This window comes from Diabrotica virgifera, chromosome 3 (genome assembly GCF_917563875.1).
Source record: "Diabrotica virgifera virgifera chromosome 3, PGI_DIABVI_V3a".
NCBI lineage: Eukaryota > Metazoa > Arthropoda > Insecta > Coleoptera > Chrysomelidae > Diabrotica > Diabrotica virgifera.
In genome coordinates this window covers 269,883,010-269,903,407 of record NC_065445.1, presented here as the reverse complement: position 1 = coordinate 269,903,407, position 20,398 = coordinate 269,883,010, and the positions used below count along the sequence as shown (strand labels likewise).

The 20,398-nt window shown below is 32.3% G+C and overlaps 1 protein-coding gene across 8 annotated transcripts in view; it reads left to right on the top strand.

The window, feature by feature from the left end:
- Positions 1-20,398, top strand: part of LOC114328287 (CCR4-NOT transcription complex subunit 4) — a 109,427-nt gene that overhangs the window by 72,684 nt on the left and 16,345 nt on the right. For 6 of the 8 annotated variants that reach the window (XM_028277101.2, XM_028277108.2, XM_028277102.2 and 3 more), the window contains 3 exons: positions 3,405-3,644; positions 7,117-7,218; positions 7,278-7,391. In XM_028277101.2, the coding sequence (XP_028132902.1) occupies positions 3,405-3,644; positions 7,117-7,218; positions 7,278-7,391 (456 nt within the window). The remainder of the gene's footprint in view (positions 1-3,404; positions 3,645-7,116; positions 7,219-7,277; positions 7,392-20,398) is intronic. The other 2 variants (XM_028277109.2, XM_028277107.2) reach the window with 1 other exon arrangement.

Below are 20,398 nucleotides of genomic sequence, written 5' to 3'. Positions count from 1 at the left end.
AGTTTGGCATATTATATTGGTGGACTTTATAATGTATTACGAAATGAAAAATACGCGCGAAGGATGTTTTATTTTTTTGCATAAAAACAGTGCACCATATGAAAAAAAGACAAGAAAGGTTCTTTATCATAAATTAAACGTGGAATACAAAAATAATTTTTAATTTGAAATATTTCAGTGGCGTACTATTTTTTTCTTTAAAAAAATTCAGACCATTACCCGTAGGCGCGCCAATGATGAATATAAAATTGTTATTTGTTTGCCAAAAAATGCGCAATAACTACCTCTTGAAACCCACCAAATTTAATTTTGATAGCTTAAAAGGTCTTAGACCAATAAAAAAAAATTCGCAGTTTGAAAAAAAAAATTCAACACCCCGTATCTTGGAAACGAAGCATTTACGGACATACGTTTATAGAGCAAACTGTCATTATTTTTTCATGTAGCCCTTAAAGTTTTTCATACTTATTTACTAACACCCTGTATACCAATCAGAAGTAACCGTTCTTCGATCTTCTTAAGCAATTGTTGCCACATGACCAGATTTTGACACAGAAGTTGCTACTATTTTCTTTGACACACTTCGAGAACGGATCACTTTTGTTGATTTTTCCTTATTGTGAAACACCCACACAGCGGATTGGCGTTTACTTTTCAGTTAATATGAGTAAATCCAAGATTCATCGCCACTAACAATACTATAAACGTTTGTTGAACCGTTCCAATGATTTTCGACACCATTTGACGCGAACCACTTTTTGCTGTTCTGAGCAAAATGAGGGATCCAACGGGAAACCAACACCCTGTAACACCCAGTTCTTCATGTAGGATCTTTTGGGTCGAGGTCTTTGAAATGCCCAAAGATGCCTCTATCTCTCAGTATGTTACACGGCGGTCATCCTTAATTAGCTGACGAACTGCATCAATGTTCTGCTGTGTGACTGCTGTTTTGGGTGGAGCTGCCCTGGATTCGTCGCTGACACTGGAGCGACCACGTTGAAATTCACAATACCAGCTGGAAATAGTTGACTGGTGTGATGCTTCATTCTCAAACACAGAAACCATTTCAGCGAGACATTGCTATTGGAACAATCCTCTCCGAAAATTGTAAAAAATTATTGCTCAAAAATGTTCTTGGCTAAGATCCATTTTTCGACCGACTTGCTAATTTAAAAAATTCACTGTGTCTACACGACATGTATCGGAATGAAACTCTGGATTTATGTCAACAAAACATTGAGGTTACATTTGTGTCTGAAGGTTTTGTTGGTGGCGTCCTCTAAGCGGCTATATGCAAAACTAAAAAGACAAACCTCGTACTCTAACGCTATCTTTATTTTGGTGAGTTTTTTAAATTCCTCCTAAAGACTAACATTTTTTACGGAATCAAGTCGATCTTACATCATGTTTTCACGAGATATTTCAAGTTACACGTGTTATTCACATTAAATTTACATTTTAGATCATTTAGTACATTTTACATCCATCAATACATAAACGCCGTTTATGCTCAGGTTGCAGCCCGTTGCCAGTCTCTTCCCACCGGCGCGCGAAACAATCGGAAGCCATGCATTCATGCAGTGGCGTACCTGCGAACTATTATTGGTGTTATCTAGTATTCAGAGAGACTTGTAACCGTCACCGTTTCATTGTCATAACGATAATATCGTGATTTTCCGGTATATTTGAAGGTCTGTGTGTTATGCACAACTCCTTTTTCAGTAAGTTCATTTTTAAATCCTTCGGGACGGCACCTCACCATTATTGGCGCTTTTTTTGTGAGATTTACTACAAATACAGGTAGGTACAAATGACACAGAATGTAAATTAGGCCAGGGTAATAAGACAAAAATATACAAATCGTGACACTTCAACAGCCAGGGTACTGAAGCGTTTTTTCGACAGGTAATACATATAAGAACAAATTATAACTATTTCCTGCGTAGGATCTGGCGGCCATTTTTATTTATAAACAATTTAGTGTCAAAAACGGCCTTTTTTTCCTTATTTTTTCAAATTAATGGAAAAAAGTAAGACTTATGATTTCCTTAGTACAGACATCTTTGAGAGAATGGAAAAAGCTTTAAAATGGCGTATTACAAAGTTTAATACACCCATCTGTTGTTCCTGTAATTGCGAAAAAAAGGCGAAATTTCAAAAAAATTAATCTTGCAAGAACTATTGTAAAAAATAAGTGTTCAGCTTTGAAATTTTTGTCAAATGAGGGTTCTTTGGTGCTTAATATGTGACGAAAATTTCAAAGCGATTCATTTAATTGTTTTAAGTTTTATTCAAATTGTTTATCCCAGAGGGCTGATTTTTGCAATAACGTAAGTCAGAAAAAAATAATGTTAGAACCATTCTACAGGTGTCAAATGAAAGAGCATGAACTAAACTTTCAAGTTGGTTTAAAAAAAAGTGAATAAAAAAATGCATTTATTAGTAATACATAATTATTCAAAAGTATCGTCAATTTTTCCTTATAAACATTTTGAATAACTTTTTTCAAAAAAATCTAATTTTTACCGTGTTTTAGGTGCACAACTACCAAGTAATGTTATGTATATGATAATTGATGGAAAATTGTAATAAATATATGTATATAATTTATTATATAAAAAAATAAAAAGTTTATGAGAAAAAATTGAACATACTTTTGCCTAATTATTTATTACTAATATTTAAATGCATTTTTTATTCACTTTTTAAAACTATTTTGAATGTTTAGCTCATGCTCTTTCATTTGACACCTGTAGAATGGTTCTAACATAATTTTTTTCTGACATGTTATTGCAAAAAAAGCTCTCTGGGATAAACAATTTGAATAAAATTTAAACAATTGAATGAGTCGCTTTGAAATTTTTGTCACATATTAAGCACTAAAGAGCCCTCATTTGACAAAAATTTCAAAGCTGTACACTTATTTTTACAATAGTTATTGCGAAATTAATTTTTTTTTAAATTTCGACCTGTTTTCGCAATTATATTAACAATAGATGAGTGTATTAAACTTTGTAATACGCCACTTTAAAGCTTTTTCCATTCTCTCGAAGATGTTTATATTAAGAAAACCATAAGTCTTACTGTTATCCATTAATTTGAAGAAAAAAAAAGGAAAAAATACCGTTTTTTGACACTAAATTGTTTATAAATAAAAATGGCCGCCAGAACCTACGCAGGAAATAGTTACAATTTGTTCTTATAGGTATTACCTGTCGAAAAAACGATTCAGTACCCTGGCTGTTGAAGTGTCATGGAAAAAACCTTATTACCCAGGACTAAATAATACAGAAAATTGGTTGTTTAGAGGTAAAACTTGATTCAACAAATACCACTGTAAATATCACCTGGCCCCCTTAACTAATAATAATAATCTGATATAATCTGACCGGCTTTATTTTTAGGATATGGTAGTTCCAATTCGGTTTATCAGAACGGCATAAATACACCAATATATAACACAAACGGAGAAAATGGAGGATTCGGAAATTTGCATGGGTCATTATATAATAGTACATCTAATGTTAAACAAAACGCAAGAACTTCAGAAGACGATTTAGGATTTGATCCTTTCCAAGAGACACAAAAAGCATTTGCAGAGTTAATGGCTACAGAACAGAATCAAAAATCACATAATAGTATAGGTAACTTTTATTTTAATTTTTACATGTGTAAAACTGCACATATAAGATGATCACCTTGTATATTTTTATAATATTAACAATCGATATGTTATAATATGCTGCAGAATTAAAAGCAAGACACCCTAACACTACTTGTATCTTATCATCATTTTTCCATGCTCCAGTTTTAGTCACCATTCTGAGATCTAGATACTTTCGGTTCCTTTTTCTTAGTAAGTCTTTTTATTCTCGTATAAATTGTCTAGTCTATTAAACTTTTTGCCTTGCTTTCTTTAACGGCTAATATTTGTCTACAATATTTCGTTCACAGGAAATGTTTCCCATTAACAGGTTTGTTTATTGGCATAATTCTGGCATTTTAATCCCGTTTTATTTACTTTTTTCCCTGTTTTGCTATGTATCCTAATCATTTGTTGATATATTAATCCAGGGCGCATCTGTTTTGAGATGGACGTTGAGAGGTGACTCAAATTATTTTGCTGAAAATGCTTGAAAATAACTCAAATAATAATATTTGAGTTATCCTCCCACTCAAAATGGTCCGGAACATTGTTTAAATAATCAAAATGTCAAAATATGAAGGAAAAATTCGATTTTTTTATTGGTTTTTTGATTATAACTTTAAAACTGTTCATTTCTGTGAAAAGTTGTACTGGCATAAAAGTTGCGCAATTAAATTTCCTACAATATAGAATTAGATAAAAATTTAAAAAATAGTCACCCTTGTTGCAAAATAGCAATAATTTCGAGAAAAACCATACAAAAATAAGTATTCGCATTTTACGTTTTTCAACCATTTATGCTACACTTAGGACCTTCATATTTTACCCAGAAAAACTTTATGATATAGTTAAACAACACTGTAAATTTCATTAAGATCGTTTTAATAGATTTTGCAAAATAAATTTTGCAATCCAGCTTTCGCAAAAAAAATCATTTTGTTAAAATGTTGCAGGACTGAAAATAAAGCAGGTAGCAAGTTGAATTTTTGTTTGCATATAGAATTGTACTGTACCTTTCATTTTCAATTAGCAAAATTAAAATCGATTAATTACCACGGCGTCAGGAAATTTTTGAAGTTATACTTCTTTACCGGCGATAGAGGGTGATTTTTTTATATGTTAAAGCCTATCAGCCCGGCGCATGCGCATTATAACTTTGTTCTGATTGGATGTTCAAATGACATGTCAAAAATTATCCGATATGGCAGCTGTGGTTTGGAGGTAAAGGTAAAGGTAAACAAATGTATAATATATTAGTTTTATTGTTGTGAGGACAGAAACAAAAAAGTTTATAATATTGTAGTGACTTTTAAATAGTTTTTAAAAGCAACAGATACGTAATAATTGTTAATGTATCATGGGTATAAACCTACCTATTTGATCTGCCAAAATACATAGTATGTAATACTTTTATTTATATAATTTGATTACCATCAAAATTTCTATCAATATTCACCTAATATATTGTTTTTTTACTCTATGTTTTGTTGTATTTTTTCAATTCTAAATCATTTCAATTCAAAATTAAAATAATTTGATCAATTTTCAAAATATCAAAATATCACAAGTTTAATCCGTTTAGTTAGTCGATCTTCGTAAATAATGACACATAGTGTCCGTGGCTAAGCGGAGAAGGCGAAGGAATTGCAATACCAACCGCTCTTATCAGCGCTGGTTCGAGTCCCAATAGAAACTTTCTTTTTTGTTTTTTTTAATACATTTTATGATTGTAAGTATATTTATTATATAATTGTATTTTCAGAAAATACGTATTTAGTTAAAATTTTCGACAATTAATGTTCAGACATCATTTGTGGCTTGTTTAATGTGTGTGTGTGTGTTTTATTCTTTTATTATTTTAATTTTTGGCACTGTTCTAATAAAAATGTTTGAGAAGTAGTAAGTATAAATTAGTTTAATATTTAAACAAAATATAAATAAAAAGTATATTCATTTCGTTTAAATCATATAATAGAAGTATAACTTCTTACGTGCGTACAAAGTACACACACATTCTTTTTTTAAATAAACATTAATTTTTGGTGATACGCGCAGGACAGCGGTGTTCGATTCACACAAGTTGATTTCCACCAAAATTTCTTCCACTCTTTATTTAATATATTATTTTCTTACTCTATATTTTGTTGTATTTTAATATTTTAATTCCAAAAAAATCAAAGTAATTTTATTATTGTTTGTGAAAAATGGTTTAAACAATTGCATATGTTTAAAAATAATAAACTTTTATTTTCTAAGTTAAAATTTATGAACAAAGAAAATTTTTGCTAAAAAAAGTGTTATTTCAAAGGATAGAGTATGTGTTTTTATTTTGCAATAAACAAATTTGTTTATTTATATCGAAATGTAATAAAAATTAAAATGTATCAATCATTATCAAAGGTCATTGGAATGCCCAATCAGAGCAAACTATCCGCTCTCCTGCGCGTAGCACCAATAATTAATGTTTATTTAAAAAAATTCCTGACGCCGTGGTAGTTAATCAATTTTAATTTTGCAAATTGCAAATGAAAAATACAGTACATTTCTATAAGCAAAAAAAAAAATTCAACTTGCTATCTGCTTTATTTTCAGTCCTGTAACATTTTGAAAAAATGAATTTTTTTTACGAAAACAGAATTGCAAAATTTGTTTTGCAAAATCTATTAAACCGATCTTAATGAAATTTACAGTATTGTTTTACTGTATCGTAAAGTTTTTCTGGGTAAAATATGAAGGTCCTATGTGTAGCGTAAATGGTTGAAAAACGTAAAATGCAAATACTTGTTTTTGTATAGTTTTTTTCGCAATTATTGCTATTTTGCAACAACGACTATTTTTTAAACTATTAACCAATATTATATTGTAGGAAATTTAATTACGCAACTTTTATGTCAGTACAACTTTTCTCGGAAATGAATACTTGTAAAGTTATAATCAAAAAACGAAGAAAAAAATGGAATTTTTCCTTCGTTTTTGGACATTTTGATTGTTTAAACAATGTTCCGGAACTTTTTGAGAGGGAGGATAACTCAGATATTATTAGTTGAGTTATTTTCAAGCAATTTCTGCAAAAAAATTTGAGTCACCTCTCAACGTCCAAATGTACTAACATTTTTACAGATGCGCCCTCGTCTATATTTACCTACTCCTATATTCCAATCTGCTATTATTATTTTATCACCATATTTTCCCTATGTCTGCTTTTTGAGTTTATTGTAGAATTTTTCTCAGTCTCAGATAAAATCGGACAACAGGTTTAGCAAATACGAGCCATCAAATAGGTCCCATTTTTAAGCTAGTGCGTTAATTTTGATGCTTAGTGTACATAACTTAAAGAGTTTATTGGTCTGCTTTTCTACATTTATTGTTTTATTCACTGCAAGGTTTAAGTTACGCAGCATATTAGATACCTTTTTTTATTTTTTATGGGGAAAATTGCACTTCAATCTATAATATTGAATATTCTTTAGGTCATAGTCAAATTAATGGGGTAAATCTCAATCAGAATGGGCATCTGCCTCCGCCGCCACCTGGTTTCGTTCAACAAAACCCTTCACATATGAACTCATTTGGTAAGTCCAATTTTTTTATACTCTACTTTCTCATTTTATAGACGTGCATCAATTTTTAGGTAGTAAAATTTTACCTTATCTAAATGTGTCTAATAGTCCACAACAAATAAATAGTTCAACACAAAATAATTGGCCTAGTAATTATAATTCCAATATGCAGCAACAACAGAAAAGTAAGTATCTGTTTCTACTGCTAAAACTACCGTATTGTTCATAATTTTCCAGTACACCGATTTTTCTCTATATTTCATTTCTTCAAATGCTAATGACATGCACAACAGTCAAAGATCAAAGTTTTCATCCTTTCTAAGCCAGTCCTTTAGAAGATTGGTAACCCATTATGGGTTAAATAAAAGTAAGGACTTAGAGATTGAAGAAGCGTTGGCAAAAAGGAGCAACTCTTAGGGTAAGAACAGAACTAGTGGGTCGCTGTGGAGGTGGAGGTGAAGGTCGAGGTCGATGTCGACATCCATGTAAAACAAACACATTGTAGTGAATGGAAGAGAACAGAGCAGGTAAGTCGCGGTCGAGGTTTAGCGCGATGCCATTCAGGAGGTTTACATCGATGCTTTTGAAAATAAATGAGTTTGTTTTACATGGATGTCTACTGCGCGGCCTACAAGGATGCTTCCGTGTGATTCGTCCGTTTAAAGCCAAGTTGTCATTACCTGCGCTATCTGAGTTGATACTTTTTATATAATCCCTTTTTTGTATTCAGTTTATTTTTGAATTTCTAAAGTAATTAAATTCAGTAAATTTTTGAAAATATGAAGGAGGATCTGATTATTTACAGCTGACATTTCATCACTACCATCACTTGACTGACACAACATCGCAAAAGCACAGTCTTTATGTCATGCAAATTTCATTAAACTACTTCACTTGATATAGGCCTTCGGCCCACATATAAAAATTTTTATTTATGACCACACCGTTGAAACTTTTTGTACTTATTATTTGGGTGGAGTCGGACAAATTTGGAGCTTGGCGCATTATGGTAGTGGGGCGTTTGTCTGTCAAGCGGTGACGAAGTTGTCAATTTTATGCAAGAAAAGAATTTATAACCACATCGGTCATTTTATTTTAATCAATGGTTTTTATCATATAAACAGCGAAAACAATTTTGTCGGACAAAATTATTGGGGCATATGACGCGTCGGACACGCTAAATATGTCAAATTTATGAAAAAAATAAATTTATTACCACATGGATAATTTTAACTGAATCTACCATAAAACCTTTTTCCAATAATGTGGTAACCTTGTCGGACAATTTTCACGGGGCATATGAGCAGTCGGATGCGCCGAAGATGTCAATTTCCTGAAATTTTTTTATTTATTACCATTTTTCCGACAAGATTAGTAGGTTATAAGTAATTATATTCTTAATCAAAAAATCAAAGTGTCGGACAAAAATATTGGGGCAAATCGACAGTCTGACAAAAAATTTAATTTTTATTGGTAAACTATACTTTTACACTATGCTGGGTTCGTACATCCCTTATCTTTACAACCATTTTTCCGACAAAAGTAGTAAGTTACAAGTAATTATATTCTTAAACAAAAAATGTAATTGTCTGACAAAAATGTTGGGGCAAACGAACAGAAAACTTAATTCTTTTAGGCTATCGACGAGGAGGTATTATCAAAAAAAAATTTAAAACAGTTTTTCTCGGTTATTTTTGAATCCATTTAGCTGAAAATAGGTACACACGCTAAGTAAAACATTTAAAAAGGTATGACGAAGAGCTGTATCCAAAATTTTCTTAAAAAATTTTCCGACGATAGGGAAAATTTTAGAAAAATTTTGATCTGATAATTTATGTACATACTCCTTGAACAATGACAAACGTCGTTCTATAGTTTTTTTTTCGAATTAAAAAAAAAACATTTCCGACAAAAGTATCAGGTTATAAGTAGTTATATTCTAAATCAAAAAATCTAAGTGTCCGACAAAAATATTGGGGCAACTCCAAAGTCGGACAAAAAATTTATTTTTATTAATAAATTATACTTTGACACTATGCTGGGTTCGTGCATCCCTTATCTTTACAACCATTTTTCCGACAAAAGTAGTAGGTTATAAGTAATTATATTCTTAAACAAAAAATCTAATGGTCTGACAAAAATGTTGGGGCAAACGAAAGAAAACTTATTTTAGGCTATCGACGAGGAGGTGAAATAATATTTTAAAACAGTTTTTCTCGGTTACTTTTGAATCGATTTAGCTGAAAATTGGTACACACACTAAGTACAACACTTAGAAGGGCATGACGTAGAGTTGTACCCACAATTTTCCAAAAAAAATTTCCGACAACAGGGAAAATTTAGGAAAAATTTTTATCTGAAAGTTTGTGCACATACTCTTCGAACAATGACAAACATCGTTCTGTAGTTTTTTTTTCGAAGTTAAAAAAAATCCGACAAAAGGGAAAATTTCGGAAAATTTTTCGAAAATTTTGGAAAGTTCTCTACGTTACGCATTTATATTATAAGGAGTATTTCTACAAATTTTCAGTTTGATCTATGTAGAGCTAACCGAGAAATATTGTTTATAGTTCGCTTTGGCCTCCTTGATGCTTATTATTTCTTTATATCCCAGAGAACGGCTGTTCCCGTACTTGTGACACTATATATATGTACAAGAAATTTTCTATTTTCTAAATGTGACTGAATTTAAAAAATTGGGCCAAATCCAATCTTAAAGTATAGGGAAAGACTCGCCCATCCAAATGTCAACCATCCATTTTGGTCCAAGGGTGTGGATTTTACGGCCCTTCCCATTTAGGGTCTGTTTTTCGTTCTCGTCCCCAAAACTCCCAAAAATTTGGAAAATTTAAGTCCGACCTTTACGGCTTCTTATAGTACTGATCACCTTTCCAATGCATGTTTAATTTTGAAAATTGGTTATACCATTCAAAAGTTACCGATCTCAGAAATTTTATTCAATTTCTATTTAAAAAGGGAAAAATGTTTTGTATGTGTGGATGTTTGTGGAAAAGTTACACCGATCTGAATTTTTTTTTGTATGTTTTAAGAGGAGGTCAGGGCCGATTCAGAACCGGTGTAGCTTGTGACTTTCGACCACCCTTAAGCCAGCTATAGGACTTGGTAGGTACAAAACGGCATATTTTTTGGGGGTACATACATATCTTAGGTTCAAGGAGAGACAGGAAAACCGCAAATACACCAAATTAATAGCTTTGAGTTAAGCTTTCAAATAGTGCCTAAGTGGTTAGGATCAGAGATACACACGGCTCAGTACAGCTGAAAAACTGAAAAACTAATCTTTTAAAATTTTGGTTTTTGGATAATTACTCAAAATTTCAACCTACGAATTGCGCCAATAACTGAGGAGGACTCTAGACGCGTCTAACGGTGTATACCTCATATCAGGAAAAATTCGAATTTTTAAGTTATAACCTTCATAAATGTGATCAAATCTATTTCCTATGGGAAAAACGGTTTTTCAAGCTCAATAGTTCCTATAATACCTTCAGTTATCATACTTGACCTTGGATGCATCCGACACTACTTTTCATATTTAGTGATCAAAATCGGTTATACCGATTAGAAGGTATCCAGTTCCAAAAGTATAATCCATTTGACCATTATCGCCGAAATGGTTTATGTAGTTGTAGTGCTTGCGACGCTAAATTTAATAGAGCAATCCGAGTTCATTTACCGGCCATTAAAATAATTTTTTATTCTATTTCGAATAGAAAAAAACTCTAGTGTACATTCAATGGACACTAGATCATTTGAGAGATAATCATAGAAAGGCGACCATTTATCTTAACGTGGAACCGAGAAACAATACATTCAACTTCATACATTTAATTTATATACAGGGTGTTTGGTAAAGAATGGGCCATAGCTTAACCTCAGGTTCCTGAGGTTAAAATAGACCGATTTAAGCTAACTTACCTTGGTACAAAGTTTATAATAACCGAGATACAGGATGTCAAAGTTAAACTTTTTTTTTATTTATTATTGAATAATTCCTGACAGGTATGGGATAACAACATGAAATTTGGTATGTGGGGGTTTTTTGGGTCGAGAAAACTAAATTCCCTACCAAAAATTATGTATTGCCCAGAGGGCGCCACATACGCCTTTCAGCACTTATTTATTACGTTAATTTTTTTTTATCCCTCACTCTGTATAATTTTGACATTAAAATTTTTATTCTCCTATTAGTTTTACTTAAAAAAGGTATACTTTTTCATCTCCCTAAACTCAACCGTTTTCGAGTTAAACGCATTTTAAATCTGCGATACACCATCATTTTTAGCATAATATCATTAGTTACACCCGAAAAATAACTTAATACCATAATAATTGTACCAGTTCTCAAATTTATGTCATTGCATCGCAAATTCCATTTGAAGAAATTTGCGATACAGTTTTGGATAATTTTATGGTTTTAAATTATTTTTCGGGTTTAACTACAATGATATTATGCTAAAAATGATGGTGTATCGCAGATTTAAAATGCGTTTATCTCGAAAACTGTTGAGTTTAGGGAGATGAAAGAAGTATACCTTTTTTAAGTAAAACTAATAGGAGAATAAAAATTTTAATGTCAAAATTATACAGAGTGAGGAATAAAAAAAATTGAACGTAATAAATGAGTGCTGAAAGGCGTATGTGGCGCCCTCTGGGTAATGCATAATTTTTGGTAGGGAATTTAGTTTTCTCGACCCAAAAAACCCCCACATACCAAATTTCATGTTGATATCTCATACCTGTCAGGAAATATTCAATAATAAATAAAAAAAAGTTTAACTTTGACACCCTGTATCTCGGTAAACGCCCCATTATTTTTGTCCGACAAGTGATCCAATATGCATTACACATGTAAAAGAACAGTACAAAATAAAAATGACATCTGTGGTAATAAATAAAAAAATTCCAGGAAATTGACATCTTCGGCGCATCCGACTGCGCATATGCCCCGTGAAAATTGTCCGACAAGGTTACCACATGATTGTAAAAAGGTTTTATGATATATACCGTTAAAATTATCCATGTGGTAATAAATTTATTATTTTCATAAATTTTACATATTTAGCGTGTCCGACGCGTCATATGCCCCAATATTTTTGTCCGACAAAATTGTTTTTGCTGTTTATATGATAAAAACCATTAATTAAAATAAAATGACCAATGTGGTTATAAATTTTTTTCTTGCATAAAATTGACAACTTCGTGACCGCTTGACAGACAAACGCCCCACTGCCATGTTGCGCTAAGCTCCAAATTTGTCCGACTCCACCCAAATAACAAGCACAAAAAGTTTCAACGGTGTGGTCATAAATAATAATTTTATATGGGGGCCTAAGAACTAATAGTGGTTCTAGCTCGACTGACAGCGCAGGTGACCTCTATGCTATGTGCTATCGACATCGACCTCGACTTAGCTAGTAGCATATACCGCGACCTACACCTCCACCTCGACCCACTTGTTCTGTTCGTACCCTAAGCCAGTCCTTCAGAAGATTGGTAACCCATTATGGGTTAAATAAAAGCAAGGACTTAGAGATGAAGAAGCGTTGGCAAAAAGAAGAAACTCTAAAATAGAATACCAGCTCACGACCACCAATCAGAAAGATAAAATAAATCTGAAAAAATAAAAAACATAAGCAAAAGAAACACGCGACAACACAAAAATACCACATATAAACTTGAGAAGAACCGAGTGGTGAATAGAAGAGATACAAGCAAAAATAAAGAAGAAAAAAACGGAAGAGATACTTAATCACAAAAATTCTTATGGATTATGAAACTTACAAATAAACACGAAATAAAGTCAAATAAATAAGAGCCAGAGAAGCCAAAGAGAGGTCATAGGAGGAGTTTGGACAGAAAATGACAAGAAACTACAGGTGTTTTGTATTTATTTATACAAAGTATTATTTCTGCTTCTGATGGTTAATGTTGGTAAAAAACTGATATGCTGAATTAAAAACTGAATTTTATTTGTACACTGCTACAATATGATATAACCTTACGACATGATGATTATGATTGACATTGTCATGCGCGCTGTCACCAGCTGACATGGAACGAGCAATTATTTGCCATACACTTGTGTATTCTGCAACATACCGCCAGCCTTGAAATACCCTGGCTATTTCAAAAAGAAACAAAAAAAACAATAAACTACATTACAATAAAGGGTCATAATTGCCCAGTATACATCAAAACATAGAAATGAACTTAAATGTCTGTTGGTAATATGCACACGCGTGAGAGAGCTCTTGTCACTTCACCATTGTTTGTTTTTATTGTCACAACACGTATTCTATTGTCTCTGCCTCGATGTACCATTGAAATACGTCCTAACCTCCACTGTAGAGGTGGTAAGTTGTCTTCTCTAAGACACACTAGCTGGTCTATCTTCACTTCTTGGTTGCTAACAGTCCTCCATTTGGATCTTGACTGAAGTTGAGTTAAATATTCTGTTGACCATCTTGCCCAAAAATGTTGGAGCACTTGAGTCATATGTTGAAACGTGTTGAGATTTGAAATTCTTCGTATGTCTGGCTCAGGAAAGGTTGTTAATGGTGAAAAGATTAAAAAATGACCTGGGGTCAAAGGTTGAAAATCTGATGGGTTAGAGGATAAAGGAGTTAAAGGTCTGGAATTAAGACATGCTTCAATTTGTGTTGTCAAAGTTCCAAAATTATCTACTGAGAATATATGATTTCCCACAATTCTTTTAAGATGAAATTTAAATGATTTGACTGCTGCCTCCCAAATTCCCCCATAATGTGGTGATCTAGCAGGAATGAACTGCCACTTTATTGATTCTACTGTCAAAAAACTGTTAATTTCTGGTCTGGAATTCTGTACTAAATCGTACATTGATTTGAGTTGATTATTAGCCCCCACAAAAGTTGTGGCATTGTCCGATGAGATAGTCAATGGTTTACCTCTACGACTGATAAATCGTTTTAAGCAATTTAAAAAACTTTCAGTTGTTAAGTCTATTACAAGTTCTAAATGTGTAGCCTTTGTGCTAAAACAAACAAATATGCAAACATATATATGGATGATTTTTGAATTGCGTAATTTATTAGCTTTAACTGAGAATGGTCCACAATAATCTAAACCTGTATGTAAAAATGCTCTAGCAGGAGTAATTCGCTTCTCTGGTAAGTCACCCATAAGTTGATTGACTGAACTTGGCCTATTTTTAAAACATACAATGCACTTTCTTAAAATTCGTTTTACTGTAGTTAAACCTGATAATATCCAAAATCTAGTTCTCAATGTTGATAACAATAGTTGTGGACCAGCATGCAAGTTTTTATAATGTTCATCCCGAATGATACAAGTAGTAATGTGATGGTCTGAAGGTAAAAGTATTGGATGTCTTTGAGAAAAAGGTAAAAAATCTGCATTTTTGATCCTACCACCAACTCTGAGAATACCATCTTTAAGAAATGGATTAAGTGAAATAAGATTGCTATTCTTTTTGACTGTATTACCTTTCAAAATCTGTGAAATTTCTGATTGGAAACATTCATTCTGTACAAGTTTTACAATAGTATTTAAACTGACTTCCAGTTCTGGTATAGAAATTTGGCCACAATATTTGTCTGATTTATTAAGACAGTTATGTTTAAATCTTAAAAGCAATGCTATTATTCTTTGTAACCTTGATATTGAAGAATATTTATGGATTATACTAAATGGTTCCTTTTCTTTAACATGAGCTGATAACTGGTATTTAGGTCTTTTTTCTGGTAAATCCTTTACTGATTTAAATTTCGGTATAGGCCAGTTGTCTTCACTTTCTGATAACCATGAAGGTCCATGCCACCACAAGGAAGAAGTTGACAATGTTTTTGAGTCTATTCCTCTTGAAATAAGGTCTGCTGGATTTTCCTTTGAAGGAACATGTCTCCATTCATTTGCCTTGCTGTTTTCATGAATGTGAGCAATTCTGTTTGATACAAAAGGTTTCCAAACATGAGATTCGCTGTTTATCCATTGAATAACTATAGCTGAATCTGTCCAAAATGTAAATTTGGCAAAATTAATATCTGAACAATCTCTTACCTTTTTTACTAAATCTGTTAATATCATTGCTGCGCATAACTCTAATTTTGGAATTGTAAGTACCTTTAATGGTGCTACTCTACTTTTTGCAATAAGTAACTGACTCTGTTTCTGATCGTGATACTGACTAACAATATATAAACAAGCTCCGTAAGCTGCTTCAGATGCATCGCAAAATCCATGCAATTCTGTATATGTCCCTTGAAACAATGTAACATGTCGTGGAATACTGATTTGATTTAATTCTGTTAACTGATTTATAAAGTCTACAAAACAAGTATGAAGTTCAGCAGGAACTGATTCATCCCACTTTAAATTAAGTTTCCACAACTTCTGTAATATTATCTTTGCTTGAATGACATAAGGTCCTACTAAACCTAAAGGATCAAAAATTTGAGATATTGTTGACAAAATTGATCTCTTTGTAATTTTTTCAGTGTCTTTACATTTAATTTTGAATAACAAGTTATCTTGACCTGACTGCCAAGTTATTCCCAAAGTTTTATTTTCCTCTTTGCTTGAGATAAAATATTCTATACCTACTTGTTCTTGCTCTCCTGGTGAGAATATATCTTTGTCGTTGGACATCCATTTTCTTAATATAAATTTTGATTTGCTAAGAATTTCCTGTAACTTATTTTTCAACTGTTTTGCCTGTTCTGCAGTTTCACATCCATATAACAAATCATCAACATAGAATCCATTTCTGATTGCTACTGCTACATCTGGATCTGTTTCCTCAATTTCATTGGCTAGTTGGGTTAGGCTTCTTATCGCTAAGAATGGTGCACTTGCTGTTCCATATGTTACTGTTTTAAGTTTAAGATGTTGGATCTCTTCTGAGGGATTTGTACGCCATACGATTCTCTGATAGTTCTGGTAGTTTTCACTTACTAAGATTTGTCTGTACATTTTCTCAATGTCTGCTGCTAAAACTATATTAAAAAATCTGAATCTTATTAAGATAGAAAGAAGATCACTCTGTATAGTTGGTCCAACCTTTAAGCAATCATTTAATGATAAGCCTGTAGTTGTTTTTGCTGACCCATCAAAAACAACCCTTAATTTAGTAGTAGTATTATCTGATTTTAGAACTCCATGATGTGGTAGATAGTATGAGGGATACTTTAAATCCTCTACTGTTATAGGTGACATATGTCCCAAATCCTGATATTCCTTGATAAAGTCTGTGTATAACCTTTTATATTCTGGATTTTTGATTAATTTTCTTTCTAAACTAGAAAATCTGTCGAGTGCTGTTTGCAATGAATCTCCTAAGTTCTGTATGTTGTCTTTTGCTAACAGTGGAACAACAATTTGTCCTTCTTGATTTTTCTGAAAACATGTCTGATAGTCTTTTTCACATGATTCTTCTTCTTTAGTTAGACATTTTGAATTATCAATATTTTCTATTTCCCAAAATTGTTTGATCTGATCATTAATGCTGTTGACAGTAAAATTACACCTGATGGTTGGTTTATTTGAATGAAATGGAACATTCCCAGTAATAACCCAACCTAGCATGGTTTTTTGCAAAATAGGTAAAAATCTGTTAAGTCGAATTTGTCCAATGCATAATAAATCATAGAATATAGAGGCACCTAATAAAATATCTATTTTCCCTGGTTTATAAAATGTTTCGTCTGCTAAAGTTACATTTTCTGGTATAGTAAATTCATTTCTGTTAAGATTGACTGTAGGTAATGTTTCTGTAATTTTATCTATAACTAAGAAAGAACTTTCAATCTGATATGCATTTACTCGAGACTTAATATTTGTAGTCACTGAATGGTTTATATGAGTTATTTTGTCATTTATACCTGATACTGGTATATTTATACATGACTTATCAAGTTTCAATTTTTTGCAAAGATCTGCTGTGATAAAATTTGATTGTGATCCTGAATCAAGTAATGCCCTTGCTTCAAATGTATTACCTGACTGGTCAAAAATATGTATAACTGCTGTTGCTAATAAAACTTCTGATTGATGATTGGCGCTTGAATTTAGAACTACTGATGTTGATGGCTGCGCTGAATTAATCTGTACTGTATTTACCTGGTTGTGCTCATTCATTGAGTTCCCAAATGATTCTGATTCTTGGTTCATATTGATGTGGCTTTGTTGCTGATCTGTTTGAAATCTAGAATTTGAGTAATGTAACAACGAGTTGTGACTTCTCGTGCAAAATTTACAACCTCTGGTTGATACACACTTCTCTATTGAATGATTTCCTCTTAAACAGTTTGTGCATAATTTCATTTTTTGTACTTCAACATTTCTTTGTTTTACGGATAATTGTAGAAACTTATTACAATAAAAAATTGAGTGTGATTCTTTACAATAAAAACATTTAAAATTCTGATTAGTTTGATTTACGAATGATTGTACTTTATTTTTGTTATGTGGTTGATTATTATTTTTATGGTTTGCACCATGTGTTTGTTTATCATTATTTGCATAAAGAGTTTCTAAAAGACGAGAACGCTGACCTAAAAAATTTAAAAATTCTTCAATTGTTGGAAGTGCCTTTTTGCTTATATTCTCCGATTCCCACTGACGTCTTGTGTTATTGTCTAACTTAGAAGTTATTAAATATATTAACATTGTTGACCACTCCTTTACAGGTTGTTTAAATGATTCTAATACCCTTATATTTTTATTTACCTCATCAATCAGTTTTCTCAGCTGAGAAGGTGATTCTTTTTGTATCACGGATAACTCAAATAACGCCCGAACATGAGAATGTACTATGAGTTTATCATTTTGAAATCTATCTGTTAAGATTGACCAAGCAATCGTATAATTTTCATTCGTAACCTCCAAAGAGGAAATTACTGCTGCCGCACTGTCTGTCAAACAAGATTTGAGATAATAAAATTTTTTAATGTTACTTAAATTAGGATCATTGCCAATTAAACTAGTGAACCCGTCATAAAACTCAAGCCATGAGCTCCCACTTTCTGAATCCCCATTTTCTGAGGCCCCACTGAACCTTGGAAGATCAATACAAGGTAACCTTATGTCTTGTGAAGCTTGTAACTGTGAACTACAACTTGTATTTATTGTGTCTGCTTGTTGATTAAATGTCTGTTTTTTTATTAAAATATCCGCTTTTGATATACAATCAAAAAACTTCTTTTCATATTCTTCTAGTTCAGCTTCATATTCCTTACTTTTATTTTTTGTCTCATCTAAATCTAATACCATAAGCTGAACCATTACCGAGTTAAAGTCTGACAATAAATCTTTTGCTACTGCTAGTCTGCATTCTAACTGATCTTTGTTTGCTTTACCTGACTCTACATCTTTTATAAAATTAAAAAATCTCGTTAACTGACCTTTTAAGGAAGTTTTAGTGGTTTTTAAGGTATTTTCATCTGTCATTCTGATGATTTATAAAAATTTACTGTTACAATACAAAACAACACAAATTAGATGCAAGTCATGCATAGGAATTTTTTATAAAAAAGGATATTACATAGGATACCTGATTTCCAATGATTTTCTGATAATTTGCTTTGATTTTCTGTAATCCTGGCGTGGCCCGGTCATTAACCTCTGCTTCGAAATGGCCGCCAAAGCCAAAATGCTGTCTGGTTTTCTGGTAATTATTTGTTTCTTGTCCTGTCTACGGTCGCCAAAATGTTTTGTATTTATTTATACAAAGTATTATTTCTGCTTCTGATGGTTAATGTTGGTAAAAAACTGATATGCTGAATTAAAAACTGAATTTTATTTGTACACTGCTACAATATGATATAACCTTACGACATGATGATTATGATTGACATTGTCATGCGCGCTGTCACCAGCTGACATGGAACGAGCAATTATTTGCCATACACTTGTGTATTCTGCAACAACAGGGAAAATCAAAAACTCTTCTAAGGTACTCTAAAACAACTAAGACTAAAGAAGGCGTACAGAACGAAGAAACTAAAAGATAAAGACGAAAATATAACACGATGGAGAAATGGCGAGAATGCGAGAATATTTTAAAAAACTAACATACATGAATACAGAAAACCTAGATGAAGAATTAGACAAACGAAGAGCAAGAAATAGAATTCGTAAAAAAGAAGAATTAGAAAAAGCAATAGAGTTGATTAAACTAGATAAAGTAGCGAGCAAGGATATAATCACCCCAGAAATGATAAGATAGGAAGAGAAAGGACAGATGAATGAAATAATCTTCTCTTCTTCAGGTGCTGTGTCTGTATTCAAACGTTGGCTGTCATCATGTTTACATGTTCCTGAAACCACTCTATCGGCTGCTGCGCGAAATAATTCTTCTACCGTGGAACCACACCATTCTCTAATCTTTCGACCAATCCATCTCTTTGCCTCCACTTTTTCTTGTATTTTAAGGCGAAGTAGATGTTATTTAGCTCCTCTAATTATATGACCGAAGTATTCTGTTTTCCTCCTCTTTATGATGTTTATGAGCAGACGTTCTGAATTCATCATTTGGAGAACATCTTTTTTAGAAGTGATAGTTTTTAACGTCCACGTCTCACAACCATACAATAATATAGATCACACATAGCATTTCAGGACCTTCTTGCGAATATTCATCGACAGGCTTTGGTTACATAAAACTGGTTTCCAGGTCATAAAAGCTTTGCGTGATATTTCGATCCTGGTTATTATCTCTTCATCCGAGTCGCAATTTACATTTAACCAAGTGCTAAGGTATTTAAAATGGTTTACCCGTTCTATCTCCTCTCCATCAAGTGAAAGCACACCTTAATCTACATTAATCTTTGCAATGTCATAATCAATAAAGTGAAAATATCACAGGACTAGAAAACAAGACATAACACCAAAACATAAGAAGGGAAACAAAAAAGCTGTACCAACTATCGAGACATAACCATATCAAGTTTACGAGCAAAAGTATTTGCAAGATAAGTAGGTAAAAGAATAAGGGCTAAAATAGATTCAACATTGGAAGACACGCAATGTTGATTCGGAAAGAACAGAAGCACACAAGACCCCATATTCACAATGAGACAAATTAATGAGAATATAATAAATAAGAACAAAGGGATATATAGGTACTGCATAGACCTAGAGAAGGCATTTGACAAAATTCGAAGAAAGGGCA